This window comes from Chiloscyllium plagiosum, chromosome 10 (genome assembly GCF_004010195.1).
Source record: "Chiloscyllium plagiosum isolate BGI_BamShark_2017 chromosome 10, ASM401019v2, whole genome shotgun sequence".
In the NCBI taxonomy this organism is placed as follows: Eukaryota; Metazoa; Chordata; class Chondrichthyes; order Orectolobiformes; family Hemiscylliidae; genus Chiloscyllium; species Chiloscyllium plagiosum.
Genome location: NC_057719.1, coordinates 88834700 through 88860234, shown reverse-complemented (window position 1 = coordinate 88860234; position 25535 = coordinate 88834700). Strand labels below are relative to the sequence as shown.

At 42.8% G+C, this 25535-nt stretch overlaps 2 protein-coding genes across 8 annotated transcripts in view; one reads left to right on the top strand and one right to left on the bottom strand.

The window, feature by feature from the left end:
* LOC122553883 (coiled-coil domain-containing protein 9-like) overlaps positions 1-25535 on the top strand; it is a 284191-nt gene that overhangs the window by 41434 nt on the left and 217222 nt on the right. The window lies entirely within an intron of this gene.
* Positions 21028-25507, bottom strand: LOC122553910 (general vesicular transport factor p115-like). The gene is given in 5 exon segments (XM_043698417.1): positions 21028-22427; positions 22430-22469; positions 22471-24098; positions 24101-24193; positions 25459-25507. Coding segments are annotated over 5 exon segments (2688 nt in total). The 3' UTR covers positions 21028-21549.

Here is a 25535-nt window from a genome sequence, read left to right as displayed (position 1 = left end):
CTTGGCCAGAAAGAAGAATGCCCCCCAGTCTATTACATCTATCAGAGAGAGTGCTGGTATTCTTACTTGCAATGCTAAAAAAGATTAATGCAACATTTAGAAAGTTTTATTTTGAGCTACATTGGTCAGAGGGCTGTGAGGACAGAATGATGAAGATGGAATCCTTTTTTAAGACCTTGGACCTTCCAGGTGTAACCTCAGAGCAGGCATCCTTTCTGAATGCCCCTCTGATAATTCAGGAAGTACAGGAGGCGGTGAGGCTACTTCAGAGGTAAAGCGCCCAGACCAGACTGATTTCAAAGTGAGTTTTATAAGGAGTTAATAGAGAAGCAGGCCAGGCCATTTTGGATATATGCAATTATTCATTCAGTCAGAGCTGCCTCCCATCTTAGAGTCATAGAAATGTACAGCATGGAAACAGACCCTTCGGTCCAACTTGTCCATGCCGACCAGATATCCCAACTCAATTTAGTCCCACCTGCCAGCATCTGGCCCATATCCCGCCAAACCCTTCCTATTCATATACCCATCCAAATGCCTTTTAAATGTTGCAATTATACTTTCCTCCACTACTTCCTCAGGGAGTTCATTCCATACACCTACCACCCTCTGAGTGAAAAAGTTGCCTCTTAGGTCTCTTTTATATCTAAACCTATACCCTCTAGTTCTGGACTCCCTGACCCCAGGGAAAAGACTTTGTCTATTTATCCTATCCATGCCCCTCATAATTTTGTAAAGCTCTATAAGGTCACCCCTCAGCCTACGACACTCCAGGGAAAAGAGAGCCTATTCAGCCTCTCCCTATAGCTCAAATCTTTTCTGAACCCTCTCAAGTTTCACAACATCTTTCTGATAGAAAGGAGACCAGAATTGCACGCAATATTTCAACAGTGGCCTACCAATGTCCTGTACAGCCGCAACATGACTTCCCAACTCCTGTACTCAACACTCTGACCAATAAAGGAAAGCATACCAAACGCCGCCTTCACTTTTGGGCGGCACGGTGGCACGGTGGTTAGCACTGCTGCCTCACAGCGCCTGAGACCCGGGTTCAATTCCCGCCTCAGGCGACTGACTATTACTATCCTATCTACCTGCGACTTTACTTTCAAGGAGCTATGAACCTGCACTCCAATGTCTCTTTGTTCAGCAACACTCCCTAGGACCATTAAGTGTATAAGTCCTGCTAAGATTTACATTCCCAAAGTGCAGCACCTCACATTTATCTAAATTAAACCCCATCTGCCACTTCTCAGCCCATTGGCCCATCTGATCAAGATCCCATTGTAATCTGAGGTAACCTTCTCCATTGTCCACTACACCTCCAATTTTGGTGTCATCAGCAAACTTACTAACTATACCTCTTATGCTCCCATCCAAATTATTTATATAAATGATGAAAAGTAGTGGACCCAGCAACGATCCTTGTGGCACTCCACTGGTCACAGGCCTCCAGTCTGAAAAACAACCCTCCACCATCACGCTCTGTCTTCTACCTTTGAGCCAGTTCTGTATCCAAATGGCGAGTTATAGTCATAGAGATGTACAGCATGGAGTTCTCCTTGTATTCCATGCTCACCAGTCTCCCATGGGGAACCTTGTCAAATGCCTTACTGAAGTCCATATATATATCATCTATCGCTCTGCCCTCATCAATCCTCTTTGAGAGAAGCTAGTATTTCTCTTATTCTTAAGAAAAGAAAAGCCCCAGAGGATTGCACTTTGTACAGGCCTATATCATTACTGAACATGGATTTTAAAATCTGTCGAAAATGCTGGCATTAAGGCTGGGGAGTGATAATTTAATTGAATATAATTTAAGTTACCTTGCTATAACTTGGATTAATTTAATTTTGTTTGTTTATTTATTTTTCTTCTTTCTCCTTGGTTATTTATTGGATTGTAGTTTTTGTAGATGTTTTCTTTTTGCTTTTTTTTCATGTTTCGATAGTTTGTGGAGTAGAGTAGTAGTTTGTTTTCTATTATTATCATATTTTAAAGTTGTCAAACTATTTTGTCCTGGTTTTGTAATTTTGTAAAAAAAAATTAAATATTTTTATTGAAAAAAGATTTTTAAAAAATAAAAACAAAGAAAGGATATTATCAATTTGGAGAAATTGCAGAAATAATTTCCACAGATATTGTTGGAAGAGGCTGGATAGGCTGGGACTTCTTTCGCTGTAGAGTAGAAGGTTCAGGGGTGACCTTAGAGATTTTTAAAATCATGAGGGGCATAGATAAGGTGAACAGCAAAGGTATTTTCCCTTGGTGGAGGCGTTCATAACTAGAGGGCATAATTTTACGGTGAGAGTAGAAAGACTTAAAAAAAAGAGACCTGACGGTTGTTTTTTTTCCCACTCAGAGGTTGTTTGGTATGTGGAATTAACTGTCAGAGGAAGTGGTAGATGCAGGTACAGTTAAAACATTTTTAAAAGATTTTTGGACAGACACATGACTAGGAAAGGTTTAGAGGGATATAGGCCAAAAGCAGGGATATGGGCCAAATGCAGGCAAATGGGACTAGTTCAGTTTGGGAAACATGGATGAGGTTGGACCGAAGGGTCTGTTTCCATGCCGTATGACTGTATAATAACGGGGAATCCAAACCCATCCATTTCGCCTTTTTTTAATGTCCAACTTTTGGTCATTCCTAGTATCTCCTTTCTTTTTTCAGCATCTATTTCTGTCATGTTATGCTTCTGTGACATCCGTTGTGATTTTTAGATATTAACAGGGCTGTATGAATGCAGATTGTTAATTAGACATTTTAAGACTTATGCATTCTGTGTCTAACTTTGTAGCTGGGTCTAGCTTTCTCTTATAACCTGAATAGAAATTTTAACTTTACTTTTAAGCAGGCTGTGTGTGAAGTTGCTTATTGTATCCAGCTACATTATTTACATTGCTACCCTTGTTTAAATGTGGCTATTGAGCTGGATAAATTTAATATGGTAACAGGGGAACTTCTGAATTTTGGTTTCTCATTTTCTCTCCCTGATAGTTTTGGGTTGTAACTTCATAATCAGTGCTGGTGTCTTCAGCAACCTCCTTGAATTGAAGAAAAATAAATTAGTTTGTGTACAGATCTTCATATTATTTTCATTTATGCTGTAAACGTTCAGAATAGAATGAACAATTTAATCTGTTGTGTCTGTGTAATGTTAGCTCCATGTTATAACGGTTAATTAAATCAATTTTGCAGCTCCTTGTCCAAATTCTTCAGGCATTTAATTTTCTTAGGTGTCATTGACATTTTACAGTGGCTTCTTTTATGTTTTATTGATCCTATTTTTGTTATGGATTCACTAACCTGTGGCGATAACTTCCACTAATTGTTTTACACAGCCTTTTCACTCATCCTTGAGAGGCTTCCAGATTAACCTTTTGTAGTGTATACATACTTAGCTTTGTCAAATGTGAGACCATAAGTATACTCTTTCGATTACTAGTTAGAAACGTTTGTGTCTTTTTTTCATTGTCCTAAATATTATTTTGAGAACTGAGCTTTGTTTGGTGGTGAGCTGTTTAATCTCCTAAACAGTGCCGCATAGAGACTGATGAAATTGTTGATTGAGGGTCTTGGTATGTGAAGATAGCTGTGATTAGTTGATAATCTTGCTAAACTAACTTTCAAATCTAAATTGAAGTACCAGAGAAGTAGAAACATTTTACTGGAATTGTGATTTTGAGGATAAGCTGGCGATGAGGCATAAGATGATCTTTTGTCAGTCCATGCAGGTTAAACTGGGCTGCATGGAGAGCCCAGTAGCCCAAACTGGGAGAACTCTTTTTGTGTAACTTCCAAATACTTACAGATATTGGAAATAGAAATAAAAAGTACTGGAAATGCCTAGTAGGCCAAGCAGTGGAGAGAAACAGAGTTAACATTTTAGGTCCATGACCTTTCATCAGAGATGTGGTTCGGTAGAATAGGTTTGGAGCAAGGAAAAGAAAAGAGGATTTTGGGAGGAGTGAAAAGTTTTTGATATAGTGAAGGGCAGGAAAGATTTAATTGCACAAGATTTCATGGTGCAAAAGCTTAAGGGAGTGTTAATGAGAACAGATGAAATGTGTGAATGACTGACAGCAGCTACCTGAATACAAAGTGAGGGAAAAGATGAAAAGAGAGTGAAGAGAAATCTAAATGAGTCAACAAATGTGGCACAAAATGGGAGCAAAAGTTAGTCGTTGAACTCCGTGTCAATCCTAGCACCATGATGCAGAAAGCTTTCCAATTAGGAATGTATTAATAGGGGGCTGTATATGGGATAGGTAACTGTGCACTGCAGCCATGATGGGAATTCTGAATCTGTGTTGGCTGCACATTGCCAGGATTTAAGGATTCCCAAGCAAAACTTTGAGTGGGGGGAGGATCCAGTTGTCCACATTGGAATCAGCAATGATATTGATTCCCAAAGTTTAATACTGAGACCCTAATTTTTCTTGATGATCCAGATCTTGATCCGCAGGGGATAATTTCACAGTTTGCAGATGACACAAAAGTTTATTCGAATTGTAAAGTCGGTTGACTAAAGTGCAGAGCTCCAAAGAAATTCTGACGAATTGGTGGAGTGGGCGATAGAATATAGGGGCATACACTACAAGAGCAGAGAGGTTATGCTGAAGTTGTCTAAGACAATAGTTAAACTTCAGCTGTAGTGTTGTGCGCAGTTCTGGGTGCCACACTTTAGAGCGTTTGAAGAGGTTTGCGAGAATGGTTCCGGGGATAAGATGCCTTAATTATGAGGTAAGGTTGGAGACTTGCTGAAGGAAAGGCCAAGAGATATTCAAAGGATAGGAGGAGGATTGAGTTGGGAGGGACAGTAGGAGAAGGTTGTGAGGAGGGACAGGAGGAAGAAGGAGGAGGGGATAGCAGATTGGGAGAGGAGGAAGGAGGATTTGGAGGAGACAGCACGATGAGGACGATGGGGGAATTGGTGGAAGGAGGGACTGAAGTGTGACAACAGGATGAGGGAGGGGGAGACAGGAGAGAAGGGATTGTGAGAGACAAGAGGATGAAGGGAGTTGGGGGGAAGGAGGAAGAGGGAGTGGGGTGGGGAACAGGATGATGAAAGGGGGAGGCCTTCATAATATGTATAGGTTTTCAACAAATCCTTTGGTCTTCTGATCAAATATCACTGTGCTGTTCAGCATCAGTCGTGTTTGATGATGGACCTTGACTCTGTTTAGGGTTTTCAAATGTGCTTTGCAAAATAAGGATGTTGTAACACATTGGAAGCCTTTTTGAAAGGTGGAATGAAAATGGCAGTAATCTGAGTTTTCACCACTCTGAATTATGGTGGAAGTTGTTTGAGCCATTGAGATTTATCCATCAGATGCTGCTTCATGGTGCATTCCACAGGCCTGATGTTGAACATAACATCATTCCATTTTAAAAAGCATGGAATCTGATCTCTAAGCAAATCTCTGTGCCAAGTGATGATGATCTGCTCAATGCTCTTGATGTTGAATGCAGGCTTTCTGGCAAGCTTTCTAGTGTGTCAGACATTCACTTTTGTCTATTTAGCCTGGACCGATAATGTTCTCATTTGACTTGTCTGCAGTAGAGCTGGTGTCATGCCCCTCGCCCTGCAGCATTTGCATTATCCTTTTCAAATGACCGTATGTACAGCTTCACTTCATGCAAATGAGGAATGACAACAATTGGATTGCAGTGATGGGAAAGAAAGAAATGTGTGTTTACGTCATCTTAAATATAAAAAAAAGGGACGAAGAGAAAATAGAAGGAGGTTCAAATAAAAATGTTGCAGGCTGAGGGAGAAGTGAATATGATAAGGAAGAACAAGTGTGCATTTAGCCTTAACATGAATCTCTTCAGCACTGCTTGGTGCTGCCCCTTCCTTTGGCTAACGCTGCCTGCTCTGCACTCTGGCTCCTCCAGTTCTTTCCTAATTCCTCTCATTATTGCACAAAATAATGATCTAAGGGGATTTAGTGGTTTGGATCAAAAATTGGCTAGGTGAAAAAGCCAATTGACTAGGTGGTGGTTGATGGGAAATGTGCATCTGAAGCTCAGTTACCAGTGGTATGCCACAAGGATCTGTTTTGGGGCCACTGCTGTTTGTCATTTTTAGCAATTATCTTGATGTGGATGTAGAAGGATGGGTTAGTAAATTTGTGGATGACACTAAGGTAGGCAGAGTTGTGGTTAGTGCCAAAAGATGTTGTGGGTTACAGAGGGACATAGATAAGATGCAGAACTGGGCTGAGAAGTGGCAAATGGAGTTTAATGCGGAGAAGTGTGAGGTAGTTCACTTCGGAAGAAATAGCAGGAATACAAGTTGCCACCCAGGTTGATAAGATTGTTAAGAAGGCATATAGTGGAGATCCAAGATGGCAGCGACGCAGTAGTTCTGAGTCTGCGGTGCTCTGCCTAAGGCTCGGGCAAAGTGGGCGCTCGCCTTCACCTCACCTTTTAAATTATTCAGGATAGCTTTTGCCCAGCATATTTAGTCATCTGACATCAAACTTTAACAGTTTGATGCTTTTTTAAAAATGACGAAGGGCAAAAACTCCCACAGCTCGCAACAGGCAGGGACCCCTCCCTCACCCCCTCCCGCAGCAGCAGGGATGTCCGCGGTTGCCCTGAGGGACTTATCTGAGATCGTCAAACTCCAGGAGAAGAGCGACACGTCCATCGAGGAGGCCTGGTCCAGGTGGGAGTCGATCTCGGTCATACTACAGAATGCAGAAGCATGACCAAGAGATCGAAAAACTCGAGCAGCACGTCGGAGGGGAGGCGCAATGGGCCGCGGCCTCAGAGACTGCTACTGAGTCATCCGTGGGTCAGGTCCGGGCTCTCGAGCGGTGAGTTCGATTGCTGGGCCTTCCCGAACTGGAAGAGGAAGGCCAGCTTGTGGATTTCTTGGAGCGATGGCTCCCACAATTATTGAAGTTGGAGTCTGAGCTGGGCTGGGGGGTGGGTGGAGTGGGCCAGACCTGCGCCCCCACCCGGTTCTAGTCCAACTTCGATGTTATAAAGAAAACCAAACGCTCATGGAGGCCTCCAGAGTCCTGGGGAAGGATCCCCAGGCTATGATGTACAAGGGCTCCAAGATAATGCTATTTCAGGACTTCTGTCCAGTCGCGGTCCGCAAGAGGAGGGCATTAGATGAGGCAAAGAAGCGTCTGAGAGACTTAAATATTCAATACTCCGTGTGATATCCAGCAATGCTGCGCTTCAGCCATGGAAGATCCGTATATAACTTTGGATCACTGGAGAATGTAAAAGAATTCTTGGACTCTCTCAAATAGACTGCAGGACTTGAACTGTATGGATAGCAACTTTATTTTGCCTCCCCTTTGTTTACCCTTCTTTCTTTCTCCATCTTTCTTTGACTCATGGTCTCCTTTTTATAGCACGTATGGCTTATTTGATTTGTGGGGGAGGTTTTTTTATAAAGCGGAGTTTTCTTTTTTCTTCTTATTTAGTTGCATAATACTTGCTGGGATTGTAATTTTGTAATTTTATATATTTCTATTTTGTATTGTTTTTATTAAACGTACCCAGGTTTTGGTGTGGGGGAGGTGTGGGTCATTTACTTTTAACTTCTGTTTGCTAAGACACTTGAATTTTTTCGCTCCATTTTGTAATGCCTGTGCCGAGGGCAGGGCCCTAGCTGGGAGAGGTTATGGTGGGTTTATTGATAGGTAGTTATGCCCCCTGGGAGCAAGGGGGAAAATCTCCTTTCAAATATGTTTTCCGTTATTTTTATTAAGGAGCAGTTCTTAATTATGTTGGTTTAAAAGTTTTAAAGCATTTTTTTATTTGTGAATTTTCTATGGTCTTTATTCAACGTCTTTTGGGTGGGGTTCTTCCTCTTGGGGGGTTTTGGGTTTGCATGGATAACCATGGCTAGCCATTCGCTTAGGTGGTGCACCTGGTATGTCGAGAGGAGCCATTCGCCAATCAAAAGGAAAAAGATATTATCAAGTCTTAAAAAAGGGGTTGATGTAGCTCTCTTACAGGAGACACATCTACTTGATAAAGAACATTCAAAGCTACAACAGGATGGATTTGGTCAGGCATTGTTTTCATCTTTCAGCTCAAAAAGTAGGGGAGTAGCCATTTTTATTTGGAAGAATCTTCCTTTTCCAAATGTTAAGCCAGATAAAAGATGAGTCTGGACGGTATATATTGATCAAAGCCTTAATACACAGAGAGGAATACGGAATTTTGAATCTTTATTGTCCTCCGGCACACCCTTTTAAATTTGTAACGGAAGTGTTCTCTAAATTAATGGCTTTTGGAGCTAGGGCTAGTAGATGTGTGGAGGTGTCTTCATCCCCAGGGTAGAGACTTTACTTTCTTCTCTAACCCACACAAGTGCCATACCAGAATTGATATGTTTTTTTACCCCTTTGACCCTTTTGAATTCGATATGTCTTGTAAAATAGGTAATTTAACTATTTCTGATCATGCTGCAGTATATATGGAAGTTAAGACTAGGGATGATGGGATAGGCCCCCGACATTGGTGTATAATCCTTTCTTATTGAAGGATAGCAAATTTATAAAGTTTTTTTTACAGGAATTCAAAACCCTCAGGTAAGGCTAGTAACCCTTCAATGATGTGGGAGACCACAAAGGCATATGCTTGAGGCTTGGTCATCTCCTATTCTGCGACCCAGGAAAGACAAAGGGGAGAGCAACAGCGCCTGCCGAGGCTCACTTGAAGGCAGCTGAAATTGCGTATGTTGATAGGCCCTCCATTACTTAGCTACAAAGGGTCACAGCCCTTAGGGCAGCTTTGAATACCGCACTTACACAAACAGCAAAGAGGGAAATATTATTCGCAAAGCAGAGATTATTTCAATATGGCGACAAGCCTGGCAGATATCTAGCATACCTTGCCAAAAAGAAAAAAGGCTCCCCAAGCCATTACGTCCATTAGAGAAAGTGCTGGTACCCTGACTTGTGATCGTAAAAAGATCAATACAGCCTTTAGAAAGTTCTATTCTGAATTGTATAAGTCACAGGACTGTGAGGATAGAACTGGGAAGATGGAGTCCTTCTTTAAAAATTTGGCCCTTCTTGGAGCAGGTGTCGATCTTGAATGCCCCCTTGACAACCCAGGAAGTACAGGACGCGGTTAGGCAGCTTCAGAGTGGCAAAGCGCCTGGGCCAGACGCATTCCAGGTTGAGTTCTATAAAGAATTTATAGGGGAACTGGCGGGGCCACTCATAAATATGTATAATTACTCACACAGTCAGGGCTGGCTCCAGCCTTCATTGAGAGAAGCAAATATTTCTCTCATTCTTAAGAAGGGAAAGGCTCCAGAAGATTGCTCTTCATGTAGACCCATAGACTTTTTAAATGTGGATTTTAACATTCTTTCAAAAATGTTAGCATTATGACTGGAGAGGATTTTACCATTCATTATAAAAGAGGACCAGATGGGACTTATAAAGGGTCACAAGTCAACTAATAATCTTAGAAAGGTCTTAAATTTGATACAAGCCGATCAACGGGGAACAATACCCGGTTTAGTTGTCTCCCTAGATGCAGAGAAGGTATTTGATTGGGTAGAATATACGTTGGAAAGGTTCGGTGTTGGAGAGGTCTTTACTATATAAAATATTATATAATATTATGATCCCAAAGCAGCGGTGATCACCAATGGTGTAAGTTCGGATAGCTTTAGCGTTGGCAGGGGCTGTCATCAGGGATGTCCTCTTTCACCATTACTATTTGCGCTAGTGATTGAACCGCTAGCAGAAGCTATACGAACTGACCCTAATATAACGGCACCAAGGGTTGGATCGGGCAAGCACAAAATTACTCTCCATGCGGATGATATCCTCCTTTGCTTAAGTGATCCTTTGACATCCGTGCCCTGCTTAATTCAAGTGGTCAATTTATTCGGTATGTTCTCAGGTTACAAAATCAATTTTATGAAATCGGAGGCCATGCCAGTAGGAGGCCTTGCCAGTATATCCAATTTACCGGACGGATCTTGCTTTCCCTTTTGGTGGTCACTAGAAGATTTTCTGTACTTTTATCACTCCAGTATTTGGTCAGCTATATAAAGCCAATTACGTACACTTATTAGAGAAAATAAGGCAGGACCGTCAACGCTGGGGAGATCTCCCAATACTCTGGCTAGGCAGAGTGGCCTTAGTTATGATGAATATCCTACCTCGTCTTCTATATCCAATGAGAAAACATCCCTTGATGCTGCTGAGATAGGTGTTGCGTAACTTTTACGGCTGGCTCAGCTCCTTTATTTGGAATCATAGATGGCCCCTTTCCAAATTAGAAAAGCTGCAGCTCCCACAAGCAAGAGGAGGACTCGACTTTCCAGATTTCAGGAGGTACTAATTGAGCTCCTTATTATTTTATGGAGCTGATTGGGTCTCTTGTGATCCACAATCAATCTGGTTAGATATTGAGATCTCCCAAGCAAAATGTCCCCTCATCAATCTATTACCTTTGGAAAGATGAGAGCTATTACGGACTACTGTAAAAATCCTATTGTACTAAATACAATTAAAACCTGGAGGACAATGCAACAAGATGAGGGTAATCTGCAAAAGGCCTCCCTTTATACTCCTATAGTGGGAGCACCGGGATTTCAGCCAGGGTTGACAGATGCTACATTTAAAACTTGGGAGTCCAGAGGTATCTCCTGCTTGGGAGATCTGTTCGATGGGGAGGTTATGATGTCCTTTGAGCAGCTGCACCAGAAGTTTGGACTGTTACAAGGACCTCTTTCAGTATTTTCAAATATGAGACTTTATACAAAAGAAGACCAAACTGATAGTCAATCCTTACAAATCGGATAGGGAAAGGAGAGTGCTATGGCCGATGGGGCCGCCCTCAGTCAGTAGTCTTTATCGTTCACTATACAATAAGGTCTCGAAGGACATGGAACGACTATATAAAACCTAGAATCAAGAATTAGGGTTGGAAATCTCTTTAGAAATGTGGGAGGATGTCTGGGAAAATGCCAGAAAGATCTCTATCTGTAACAGAACTCAGGCTACTCAATTAAAGATCCTTCACAGGGCTCACATGGCATCTGAACGACTCTCAAAATTCAAGGCAGAAGCATCCCCGATGTGTCCTAAATGTAAAATAGAAGTTGGCACTCTCATGCATTGTCTATGGACATGCCATAAGATCCGTAGGTGTTGGGATAGAGGACCGAATGCCTTAACAGAGATTTTGGGTACTGAGATTAGATCGGATCCAATGTCCCTACTTTTGGGCTCTCCAAATTTCCCCTTCCTGAATGTTTACAGGAGGAAATTATTTTCTACCCTCTCTTTTTGTGCGAGGAAAAATATTTTAGTGAATTGGATATCTGAAAGTCCTGGGGGACTTTCAAACTGGCACAGGATAATCATGGACTATATCCCCCTTGACCTTCTCATGAATATGGTGCACCAAAAACGGAATTATTTTATAAAACATGGCAGCCCTTTTTGAACTATATCGATACAGGTATTTCAGCCATATTGTCCCGGGCTTTTGTTTAGCTGTGGTAATGGTTCTGGCTGGCTCGGGGGCCCCGGGAGAAGGAATCCTGTATAAAAATGAGTTCTATTATGACTTGATGTAAATCTATTTTGAGCATGTATCTAGTTATTTAATTACTTTGTTTGTTGTTAGTAATGTTTGATATCCTATTTTATGTTTTGGTTGTTTGTAGAATAGATGAGTAGTTAGTTGGGTTTTTTCCTTTTTTATTTAATTTTATATTTGTGCTGTTATCATATTGTAAAGTGGAATATTCCTGTTTGTATTATTTTTGTAATTTTGTAAAAAAAATCTTTTAAATTTTCTTTTTTCAATAAAAATACCTATTAAAAAATAAGGCATATGGTGTGTTGGTTTATTGGTAGTTTCAGAGCCACAAGGTCATGCTTCACCTATACAAGACACCTGGAATATTGCGTGCAGTTCTGGTCACCACATTATAGGAAGGATGTGGAAGCTTTGGAAAGACTTCAGAGGAGATTTACGAGGGTGTTGCCTGGTATGGAAGGAAGGTCTTATGCGGAAAAGCTAAGGGAACTGAGGCTGTCTTCATTGGAGAGAAGAAGGTTGAGAGGTGACTTTATTAAGACATATAAGATAATCAGAGGGTTAGATAGGGTGGTTACCTCGGATGGTGAAGTCTAATACGAAGGGACATATCTTTAAATTGAAGGGCAATAGATTTAGGACAGATTCTTCACTCAGAGTAGCAGGGGCATGGAATGGCCTGCCTGCAACAGTAGTAGACTCGCTGATGTTAAAGGCATTTAAATGGGCATTGGACATATGGATAATAATAGAACGGTGTAGGTTAGATGGGCATCAGATTAATTTCACAGGTCGGTGCAACATCGAGGGCCAAAGGGCCTGTATTGCAAGTTATGTTCTATGATGCATCATCTCTTGCAAGAAAGAGGGAAGACAGCAGTAAATCTTACAATGTTTGGATGTTATTCTGTAATGGTTGATTAGCTGTTAGTGTGTCAGAGTTGCAGGTGTAAGGCATTACCACAGTGTTGTGTGTGAGAGGATGGGGGACAACCGTATGAATTGGAGGGTTGAGTACGGTTTGGAGATTGTTGGTTGGTGGCTGCCAAGAGATTTTGTGAGTTAAGTGAATGAGGCTAGTGGTGCACATGATATGATATGATATTTAATTGGCCTTGAAATCCCATGAAAGAATAATAAGATTGAGTTCGCTGGCCTTGAACACTTATGTAGCATCTTCAACCTAACTGTCTCCTAATCAAATCTCATGGACTTTGTGCCTCCAGTGTTCTTTCCCTCCATGTCTTGTACTGAAGTCTTCAGTTCCCTATTAGGGAAACATTGGTGGATGTTCTACCCCGGTTAAATTATCTGAAAGAATTTTCAAAAGCAACTAAGTTCCTAGCACCACTTTAGGCTACTGCAGCGGATTGTTTCTTGAAGAAGTGAAGAAGACAACCTTGAAGTGACACTGGCTTCTTGAAATATTGGGCTGACAGCTGATAACCAGCAGCCAGTAAAAAGCCTTGCTATCACTGTTTCCTTGCCGCAATCATGGAAATGATCTAGTGCGTCTCATTGATCAATACATTGGTCAATGATCTACTGTGCACACATTTGATTTTTGGGTTTTATTCAAGATAACCACCCTCATACCTTTTTTTTGACTCTCAATTTTATAGTATTTGATTCTTGACCAAAATCAAATCAGCGATCATCCTTGTGAAATACTTAATTTCTCCTTTTTTTTGTCTGAGTGAATGGCATAAAAGGCTGAAGGGACTAAATGGCACATCTCAGTATGCATGTATGTGACAAGAAAATCACCCGAGAGATGATTTCATGCTGGAAGGCAGCAAGGTAGTTTGTCTTTCTGATTCTGACTATTGTTTGTTAGTATGGGATAATTTTAATTGCTCCCTCCTTTGATCAGAGCTAATCGTAGAAATATAAGGTCTACTGCTTGTTTGTGTGGCTTTTGACTTACATCTTCCATTATGTCAGCATTGAAGCTTCCAGAAGATTGCTGACTGAGCCCAAACCTGATGTTTCTCTTTGGAACTTCACTGAAATTGTAATCAGCTGGTATCATATGGCTGGCAGCTGCTATGTTTTAATCCAGTAACATTCAGTTTAAAACTTAGACAAGCTAGGATCAAGGATATCTTGGAGTGGGTGCAAAATATTCTCAAAGGGGAGAGGGACCAGCTGGAGGTTGTTATACACGTTGGAACTAACAACATAGGAAGGCAAAAGGATGAGATTCTGAGGAGAAAATATAGGAAGTTAGGCAGGAATTTAAAAGGTAAGTCCTCAAGAGAAGTAATATCTAGATTGCTCTGGGTGTCACAATCTAGTGTGAGTAGGAATAGGAACATAGAGCAGATGAATGCATGGCTGAGGAGCTGGTGCAGGGGAGAAGGATTCAAATTTTTGAATCATTGAAATCTCTTCTGGGGTAGAAGTGACCCCAGATTAAGAAGGACAGATTGCACCTGAATTGGAAGGGGACTAATATACTGGCAGGGAGATTTGTTACAGCAGCTCAGGAGGATTTAAATTTAGTGGTAGAGGGGAGGTGGGAGGAAGGCGATCAGTCTGACACTAGTGCAGCTGGGAAAAGGAGCAAGGGAAAAGGAACAGTCAGGGCATGCAGGAACAAACCTGAGAACAAGGTAGGATTGATTAATTAAACTGCATTTGTTTCCATGCAAGAGACCTAACATGTAAGGCATATGAACTCACAGCATGGTTGGGACTGGGACTGGCATATCATGGTAATTACAGAGGCATGGCTCAGGGATGGGCAAGACTGGCAATTTAATGTTCTAGGGTATAGATACTATAAGGAAGGATAGAAATGGGGCAAGAGGAGGAAAGGTAGTGGCATTTTTGATTAGGGATAACATTACAGCTGTACTTGGGGAGGATATTCCTGGCAATATGTCCAGGGAAGTTATTTGGGTAGAACTGAGAAATAAGAAAGGGATGATCACCTTACTGGGATTGTACTATAGACTCTCCAATAGTCAGTGGGAAATTGAGAAACAAATTTGTAAGCAGATCTGTTATCTGTAAGAATAATAGTGTGGTAACAGCAGGGGATTTTAACTTTCCAAACATAGACTGGGACTGCCATACTGTTAACGGCTTGGATGAAGAGAAATTTTTTAAATGTATAAAGAAATTTTTCTGGTTCAGTGTGTGGATGTACCTACAAGAGTAGGTGCAAATGTTGACCTGCTGTCAGGACTGAGGTGTAAGTAGGGGACAACTTTGAGGTGAATGACTGTAATTCTACTAGTTTCAAAACATTGCTGGAAAAGGATGTAAGATGTAAAAGTGTAAGTTGGAGGAAGGCCAATTTTGACGCTATTAGGCAAGAACTTTCAAAATCAAAAAGTGTGATGCTAGAAAAGCAAAACAGGTCAGGCAGCGTCCGAGGAACAGGAGAGTCAACATTATGGGCTAAGCCCTTCATCATGAATGTGGGTGGGGGGGGCAAGGGGGCAAATGTTTGCAGGTAAAGGGACAACTGTAAAATGGGAAGCTTTCAAAACTGAGATAATGAGAGTACAGAGGCTGTATGCTCCTGTTAAAGTGAAGGGCAAGGTTGGTAAGTGTAAGAAATGTTGAATGTGTAGCAAAATTGAGGTTTGGTCAAGTATAAGAAGGAAACATATATCAGATATAGACAGCAGGGATTGACTGAATCCCAAGAAGAGTATAAAAGGCAGTATGTGTATGCTTAAGAGGGAAACCAGCAGGACAAGAAAGAGATGTTGAAGAAAACCTCTTGAGGTACAGACCTTGAGAACTAACTAGTTTATTGTACGATATGTCATGGGGAGTTCTCCGTTCTAACTGTGGCTTGGTGCTGCTCCGAAATACATCAGAACACTACAGGATTATGTAGAGAAAACAGATAGGAGCTGATTGTTAATTACAAGGCTTTGGCATGCTTACAAGATGGTACTGAATTCGAGGTCAGCTGTTTGGGTCAAAAATTAAATACAATTACACATTCCACAAGTGGATCAAAGTGAATGTTATCACCATGTGTTCTATTTACACAGATCTGTTAACACTAAGCAGAGATGTCCTTCATTAGCTGAGCAACCGTGGGAGATGGGAGAGAAAAGATGAGCATACCAGATTGTCGCGGGACGACCAAGTGTAAAGGGAGGGATTGGGGACAGGTGGAGAAGACAGGTGGATCGTGGCGGCCTGCAAAAGGGGTAATAATTCGTAGGAGAACAGGACTAATTGACAAGTCTAGGTCCACTTGACTGACTACGACTGATGTGCACTGGCCATCCTTCAAAGTGGGAAAAACACGAACGCGACAGGCTAGAATCCTTGGATAGATAAGTCCTACTTTTAGCATTATCTTATAGTAAGGGATGCACAGCTAACATATCAACGACTATTGCTTTACAAAATGGTTTCTCAGCCAGAATAGAAAAATGGCTTCCAGACAAACCATGTCAAATTTTCCTCTACAATTCCTCCTTCTCCTTTTCACAATCAGAGAAGTAGGTTCAGCAAAAGAGGGAATGTAGCCAGAGCCAGGAGGGTTGTCTGGAGGAGGAGGCTCCACATTGGATAGGTAATCCTCGGAATCCGAGTCATCAGCCTTGATAGGTTTTGGACTTGAAGGCTTAGTGTTTGTGCGGGGTTTTATTGGGAGGGGTTTTGACTAACTGGACTAATGGTGGGACAGAGGGCAGATTGAGATTGGGTTCCGCAAGAGCGGAATAGAATGGCTCAGCGCAGGCAAGGTACACCGCAGCGCAATAGAGGTTGCGCAGAAAATGACTCGGATGGAGAACCCAGTGAAGTTGTAGGGGATGGTGGAGCGCTCAGTAAAGATGGGAGAGAAAAGATGTGCATACCAGATTGTCGGGAGATGACCAAGTGTAAAGGGAGGGATTGGGGATAGGTGGAGAAGACAGATTGATCATGGTGGCCTGCAAAAGGGGTAGATTGGAGCCAGAAAGCTCTAATGTGAGCCCCTGCAGGGAACAGTGAATAGAGACATGAAGTTTGCATAGTGCCTGGCACCCCAGAGGGGCGATCGGGCAAGAAGAGGAGATTAAAGCCCGGTCAGGCACTGCACGCAGACTAACACCAATGAGGATACGATCAGAGAGAGGTTCCACAAGGGGTATTCCAGAGGTTCCACAAGGGGTATTCCAGAGACCCCACAGAGCGAACAGTATCAGAGCTGACAGGAAGGGCCACTGAGGGAGGCGCAGAGGAATGGGTGGCTCCAGAGTCCACCAGAACTGAAACTACATGCCCCCCCCCCACCTCAATGTCCAACATGAGGTTTTTGGATGGGCAGTGGAGAAGCCATATTGAAACGGCCTGCAAAACCTCCCTCATGTGGCAGTCCTAGCCATGTGGGGTAAAGGGGAACGGGTTGCTGACCGAATAGTTGGCTGGCAAAGGCTGCCGCTGCAATGGGAAAGTGGGTTGAACTTGCTGAGGGGTGGTGCGCGGCAGTCCCGCACCCAGTGACCAAAGTTCCTACATGACTGGCACTGATCCTGACTAATGTCCTGCCTCTGCTGCTTCCACCCCTGCCATCCCCCTTCCTCGGGTCACTAGCCTGACCCTGATGCGATGCCTGTGTTAAGTGGGGAAATGCCTCTTCCTCTTTTGGATCATCAAAAAACCCCTGCTGATCCATGTTAGTGAGAGAGGTGAGGAGCTGATCCCAAGTTTTAGATTACCAGTCAAGGTTAAAGGATTTGAAAGTATGGGTGTGTCAGGGCTGCATGCAATGAATGAGAGTTTGGGAGGCCAATTTGTCATTGGTTGTGAATGGGATGCCTGCAGAGGATTCCCAAACCTCCTTGAAGCAGGCAAGAAAATCAGGGAATGGCTCATCAGCCTCGTGCAGACATTGGGTGACTTCACTAAAGTCTGCCTGCTGTCTCACAGCTGCCATGGTGATGGGCTGAGCCTTGTCTCTAAGCCAGTCCACTCGCGCCTCCCCAGTAACCCATGGATCTGTGGGAAACACAAGGGAGCCCTTGACAGAAGCCCAAACGCAATAAAGTGTTAACATCTTGTGGCAGGCATTGTAAATATCACATGTCAGAACGAGCCAACCATAGAAGGAAGTTGGACGTTTAATTGGATCAGAGGCATCCTGGAGCATAGTACGGGCCTCAGCATGAGTCCAGGGTTTATCAAAAGGAATTTCCCCTATCATAAGACAGGGAGCTTGGGTAGAGTGTTTTGCCGCATTCTGGGAATGGGGAATCATGCCAGAATGGCCACCCTGCATAGTAATGAGGCTGTCAGTTGAAGAGGAGACAGCGGTCTCTGAACTGGACCTGGGGGTACTTGCACCAGGGCCATCTGGCTGAGCACTAGGATCCTGCAGAGCATATGAGGCAGTGCCAAAGTGCTGAGAAAGGTCAGCTGCCCTGGAATCCCGAGCAGCATCCTGTTCGTGCATGGCCTCCCTGCGCAGCCGCAAGGCCATAAGAGCAGCAATTTCATCAACCTGAGAGTCCAAGTCCAGGGTAGGGACAGCAAGTTTGGGATACTGAGCAGAATAAAGGCGGAGTTGCGGTAGAAGGGGAGTTAGCAGGAGCGAAAGGGCCATCAGCTTCACTGGAATGCTGACAGCAGTTTTTAGCCTTCGGGGGCTGATGGCCTTTAGTGATTTTCTTAAACTGAAGCACGTATTCTGTGTCCTAGGAGGGATCCCTGTACCCACCCTCTATGTGCAAATGCCAGTAACCAAACTTGTCTAACCGAAAAGAGCCCCCATAAGGCCAATTACCATTGGACCATCCATACACATCAGAGGTGAAGGGGATAATGTACCGGCTGTCACCGGTCTTCTTCCAGACAATGTTAACTGGCGTGTTTGGGGGAACGACAGCGTCTCCTAGCTTACTCTTGCAATGGACATATTTACCGTGGCGTTTTACAGCCTTCCCTGAGGGGACAAAAGGACGGGGTCTGCACAGTGAAACAAGATTGACCTGTCCCAGGGGCCAGCGCTTCAGTCAGATCTGTAGATTGATGCAATTCTTCAGTTTCCTGGACCCGCAGAACAGTCACCTGCAAACAAACAAGTAAAACACAAACAAAGACAAACAACACCCACCACACGAACAGCACAAATAGTAGCGCCGCAACCAATCATCAAGGTCCTTAGAGCCTGGGGCCACAGCCTGTCTTCCATCTTGCCCAGGGGTTCAGCCCGCAAGGCTCAGGTCAGGATCATTCATGTTACCAATTGAAGCAAATTTGAGTGGCCCCCCACATCCTGACAGAAGTTTAAAGCTCCTGTCTTGTGAAAAAAGACAATAACAGACCCTTCAGTAAACGGGAATTGCAGGTCCAGCAAGAACCTTGGAAACTAGAGACCGAGCCAACTACGCCAATTGTTGAAGAAAAGCTCTTAAGACACAGACCTTGAGAACTGATTAGTTTATTACACGATATATCGTGGGGAAATTCACCGTCCAAACTGTGGCTCGGTGCTATTCCAAAGTACATTACAGGATTATGGAGAGAAAACAGATAGGAGCTGATCGTTAATTACAAGGCTTCAGCATGCTTACAAGATGGTACTGAATTAGAGGTCAGCTGTGTGGGTCAAAACTAAATGCTATTACACATTCCACAAGTGGACCAAAGTGAATGTTATCACCGTGTGTTCAATTTACACAGATCTATTAACACTAAGCAGAGATGTCCTTAATTTGCTGAGCAACCGTGGAAAGGCAATAATTTGTAGGAGAACAGGACTAATTGACAAGTCTAGATCTGCTTGACTGCATGCACTGGCCATCCATCAAAGTGTGAAAAATACTAACGAGACAGGCTAGGGGCCTTGTATAGATAAGGCCTACTTTTAGCATTACCTCATAGTAAGGAGTGCACAGCTAACATACCAACTAATATTGCTTTACAAAATGGTTTCTCAGCCGGAATAGGAAAATGGCTGCCAGGCAAACCATGTCAAATTTTCTTCCGCAGAGGACGTGCAATAGTTGTGGCACATAGGGTTAAGCAGAATCCAAAGGGATTTTACAAATAACAGTAAGGACAAAAGAGTAACTAGGGAAAGAATAGGTCTCCTTACAGATCAGCGAGTCCATGAATGTGTGGAACCGCAGAAGATGGGGGAGATGCTAAACAAGTATTTTGCATCAGTGTTTACTGTGAATAAGGGCATGGAAGGTAGAGAATGTGGGGAAATAAATAGCAACATCTTGGAAAAATGTCCATATTCCTGCTGGACCTGGGACTCCTAGAACTCTGTGGGAAGTTAGGGAAGTGATTGCTGGGCCCTTGCTGAGGTATTTGTTTCATGGAAAGCAATAGTTGAGGTGCTGGAAGAATCGAGCTTGGCTAACGTGTTACTATTTCAGAATGGTGGTCAGGAAAAGCCAAGGAACTGTAGGTCGATGAGCCTGACGTCAGTGGTGGGAAAGTTGTTGGAGGGGATCCTCAGGGACAGGATTTACATGCATTTGGAAAGGGAAGGACTGATTTAAGGGTAGTTAACATGGCTTTGTGAATTGTAAATCGTATCTCACTGACTTAAGTTTTTTGAAGGAGTAACGAAAAGGATTGATGAAGACAGAGCAGTGGATGTGATCTATGTGGATCTCAGTAATGCGCTCGACAAGGTTCCTCATGGTAGACTGCTTAACAGTGTTAGATTACATGGATCACGGAGAACTAGCCATTTGGATACAGAACTGGCATAAAGGTAGAAGACAGAGGGTGGTGGTAGAGGGTTGCCTTTCAGACAGTGGGCTTGTCACCAGGGTTGTGCCACAAAGACTGGTGCTGGGTCAACCGTTTCTTGTCATCATATAAATGATCTGGATCTGAACACAGGAGGTGTTGTTAGTAAGTTTCCAGAGGACACCAAAATTAGAGGCGTAGTGGACAGTGAAGAAGGTTTCCTCAGATTAGAACAGGATCTTGATCAAATGGGCCAGTGGGCTGAGGAATTTATTCAGATGGAATTTATTCAGGTAAATATGAGGTGCTGCATTTTGGAAAGGCAAATCAGGACAAAAAGCACAGATCCTTGTGACGCATAGGCCTCCAATCTGAAAAGCAACCCTCCACCGCAACCCCTCCATCTCCTACCTTTGAGCCAGATCTAAATCCAAATGACTGTATTCCGTTTGATCTAACCTTGCTAACCAGTCCACCATGAGGAACCTTGTCGAAAGCCTTACTGAAGCTCATGTAGATCACGTCCACAGTTCTGCATAAATCCTCTTTGTTATTTCTTCAAAAAACTCCATTGAGTTAGTGAGGCTCAATTTCCCAAGCAAAAAGTCAGCTTGACCATCCCAAATCAATCTTTCCCTTTCCAAACATATGTAAATCCTGTCCCTGAGGATCCCCTCCAACAACTTTCCCACCACTGATGTCAGGCTCATAGACTTATAGTTCCTTGGCTTTTCCTGACCACCTTTTTGAAAAAGTAGCACCACGTTAGCCAACCTCGAGTCTTCCAGCACCTTACCTCTGGCTATCAAATCAATCAGTTCTCACAGAAGAGTTGTGTGAGACATCTAGCTGCCCAGATTCCTAATCTGACATTTTGCCATTTTTTCAAGGGCTGCTTTTAAACTCAGGTTGGTCTGCAACCTCTCACAATAATGCATTCTCTAGATAATACAACATATTCCAACACTGGGTCAGGTTATCCAGGTGTAACTGTAGACTAAAGCTGGTGAGCTACACTTCACTCCTGCAACAAGTATGTGCTTAGTGTACCATGAGGGAATGCTTTTAATTTTTTTCCCTTAAATGGAGAAAAACAACTTTGCTTTATTAAAATTTTAATACTTTAAAAAATGAAAAGTTTCTCTCCTAGCCAGTAAGTGAATCTTTGCAACTGGTAGAAGATACAATTAAACTAATTTCAAAGCCCCCTTCCAAAAAGAAAAAAAACAAAACATTCTGAACTCTTTCGACATTCTGCATTGTGGTAATAGAAGCTTTGACCTTCTTTACATTTTATTTCCTTATTCTGTCTGTATATCATCGTTATGCAATTAGTTTGGATCATCATCATCATCTTCTTGGTCAGCAGACTCCAGGTCATCTTCATCCTCAACTGGTTCTCCAAGCTCTTTGAGCCTATTCTTAAATCCAAAGATTTTCTGGTCATGGTCTGCGAGAAGTACCAATAGATCATCCTGCTCCTTCTTAGGCTCTGTCACCTCTTGTTGGAGCTTTCTCTTGTCAGTTTCAAGAATGGCTATTGTACTATTTGTCGAGGCAAGCTGTTGATCAAGGGACTTTTTCTCCTCTGTCAACATCTTTAACTGATCCTTGTGCTGATCGGTTGGTTGGTCACCAGCAATTTCTGTGCCAACTTCAGCTAGGTTTCCTGTTGACTGAGCAGCCCTCAATTTATTAATCTCAAACTCCTTTTCAGCCAGCTGTCCTTCTAATACATTATGCTGCTTCTTCAGTTCTTCAATCTCTCCTTGCAACCTTCCAATTTCTTCGGTGTCTTTAGGTTGAATACCATTGATCTGAGCTGCCTCATTGTGAATGTGATGTTGGCTGTCTAGTGGTTTACCTTGTACTTTGAGAAGATTGTACTGGTCACGCAGCTGCTGAATCTGTGACGCTTGCTGTGTTATTGTGGTTTGACTGTGCTTGTTCTGATTGGTCAAGGCAGTTACTTGTTTCTTCAATTCATTCAGTTGCAGATCCTGTTCACGGATAAGTTCCTTGTATTGATTGACTATACTGTCATGTTGTTCCAAAGACTTCTTCACTTCCTCTTCCTTCTTCTCATCCTCACTTGATTTTTGGACAGCCTTTGTTATAAGAACTTCTAATTCTTTAACTAATTTGGTGAAGTCATGATCAAACAGCATTTGCTCTGGACTGTTGTAGCTTGGCTGGGTTTTCTGACCAGTCGAGAGTAAAGCTCATGCTTGCTGATGTAAGCCTCATTGAGAAATTTTCTCAATGAAAATTTCTTTTCCAGTTCTCTTCTCTATGAGTTGCTTTAGCTTTTTCTTAGTGTGGTTCTCCAGAGAATTCTCATTGTAGTAGATGCAGATGCCCAGTAGAAGGGCACAGAGACCTTGCACAAGTTGTTCCTCTTCCCCAAGGTTCTCAGATATCTGTGCCATTAAAAAAGGAACATTGGTTTGGTTGTGCAAGAAGTGAGTCACAGCAATAGGACAGTTGGTCGTCCACGTAGACAGCAACATCAGTAGGCCAACCCGTGTTTGCTCCTTGCTTCCCTGAGACAGGATGTTGGTACACTGTTGGAGCAGGGAGACAGGAGGATTGCAAAGGCTGGTTGCCAGCTGTACCCTGAGCAGCTGTTCCTTTTGGATGGAGTTATCCTGCAGAGCATGTGCCAATGCTACAGCAGCACACCAGTTAGAGAGGGAATCTGTAGAGAAGAGGCCCCCACACAGCAGCTGGCCAGCCGAGATCGAATTGGCATCAATAGTTGCTGGCAGAAGTGTGGCAACAATCTCTGCTTGGCCTTTTTGGTTTTTGTACAAGAAACATTGGAAACAGTACAGCACCGCACAACGCAGGACAAATGGCTGCCTTTCATTCACCATGGACATCAGAAGGACTACAATTGCAGGCCTTGGTGGATTGGAAGGTGCATTCACAGAAGCAAAATAATCCTGGTTTACCTGGGACCCTCTGATAACTTCAGATACTGTGTTAATGGTCTCAGTGAGAATATCAGCAGGAACTCCAGTTGCCATCAGGATGGTGCACAACTGCTGTAACAAACCACATTGGAATGCTGACTTCTGGCAACTGCTTGTAGCACCAGGAGGATTCACAGGAGACACCAGCACTCTCACCAGCTGCAGCATCAGGTGAAGATTTGTTACTTTCTGTGCAGACCAACCCGAATTATCTTCAGCAACCTCAAACCAAGGTTTTGTGCGTTGAATGTATGAACCCTCTTTAAAAAAATTCTGATTCGAACTATTGTTTTTCATCGAGTTAAGGAGCAGCAAAAGGCAATCTTCAACAACAATGCCTCGATCACTCTTCCCCTCTTCAGTGATAATATCCAGCAGGCGTTCAAAGCCATTTTTAAAAGCTACAATCTTCTGAATGGCTGCATTAGCTTTCGTTAATTGCTGGAGCAAAAGGAGACCATCATTGCGAATTACTTCTCTCGAATCTGCAAGCAAATCCATCATCTTGGATACACCCATTGGGCTGACAAGGATAATCTGTTGAACTTGTGGACCTTGATTTTTTAAAAGTGCAGTTAGAAGTTTTACTGCAGGCCAGCGCACATGAAAATCAAATTCCTCTAACAAGGATAACAGCAAGGTAAGATTTTCTTGTAGTTTGATATAAATCTCTGCAAACTGCACAGCCAGGTCTTCAGAACTGGTCTTCTGAACATTCTCCTCTGGCTCCTCCTCTTCAACCTCATTGGAGATCAGATTGCAAAGAGTATCCAGTGCATAACCAATAATTTCAGAGTCTGAACGGTCTGTCTGCAGCACATTAACAAGGTGTTCCATGGCCTGACTGCCCACTTCAAGGCGATATTTTTTGGATAATGCTTTGAGTGCACGGACTGCATCTCTGCATCCTCCAGTAGTGTTGAAGAGGCAACTCGGTCACATAGCTTCTGAACCGTCTCGGCCCCGCTGGGCTGTGGCCCGGCACCAATAATACAAATATCTCAGTAAAAGGCCCAGCAATCATTTCCCTAGCTTCCCACAGATTTCTAGAGTACACCTGATCAGGTCCCGAGGATTTATTCACCTTTATGCCATATCTTCCATATCCTTCTCTGCAGTAAATGCTGATGCAAAATACTTGTTTAGTATCTCCCCATCTTCTGTGGTTCCACACATACATGGACTCGCTGATCTATAAGGAGACCTATTTTCTCTCTAGTTACCCTTTTGTCCTTAATGCATTTGGATCCCTTTGGATGCTCCTTCATCCTATTTACCACAGCTACACATGTCCTCTTTTTGTCCTGTTGATTTCCCTCTTAAGCATACTCTTACTGCCTTTTATAGTCTCCTTGGGATTCAGTTGATCCCTACTGTCTATACCTGACAAATGCTTCCCGCTTATACTTGACCAAAGCCTCAATTTTTCTAGTCATTTAGCATTTCGTATATTTACCAACCTTGTCCTTCACGCGAACAGGAGCATACTGTCTCCGGACTCTCATATCTAAGTTTTGAAGGGTTCTGATTTTCCAGCTGTCCTTTTACCTGCAAACATCTGCCTCCAATCAACTTGTGAAAGTTTTTGCCTAATAGCGTCAAAATTGGCCTTCCTCCAATTAACAACTTTAGCTGTTAGATCCTGTCTTTCCTTTCCAGCAATGTTTTGAAATTATAGAATTACGGTCACAGGTGCCAGTGTGCTCCCCCACCCACACCTCAGTCTCCTACCCTGCTTTATTTCCAAAAAATAGGTCAAGTTTTGCACTCTAGTAGGTACGTCTACATAGAATCAGAAAACTTTCTTGTACAAACTTAACAAATTCCTCTTCATCCAAGTTCTTGACACTATGGTAGTCCCTATCTATGTTTGGAAAGCTAAAATCCCCTGCCATTACCACCATATTATTCTTACGGATAACTGAGATCTCCTTACAAATATGTTGCTCAATTTCCCGGTGACTACTGGGGTGTCTGTTGTGCAATTCAGTAAAGTGATCATCCCTTTCTTATTTCTTAGTTCCACCCTAATAACTTCCCTGGACATATTCCCAGGAATATCCTTCCAAAGTACAATCGTAATGTTGTCCCTAATCAAAAACGCCACTCCCCCTCCTCCTTCGCCCCTCTTTCTATCCATCCTTTACCATTTATACCCTGGAACATTAAATTGCCAGTCCAGACCATTCCTGAGCCATATCTCTGTAATGGCTATGATATCCTAGTACCATGTTCCAAAACATAACCTGAGTTCATCTGCTTTACCTGTTAGGCATCTTGTATCGAAATAAATGTAGTTTAGTTTATCATCCATTCTCTGGTTTGTCTCAGACTGATCTCTT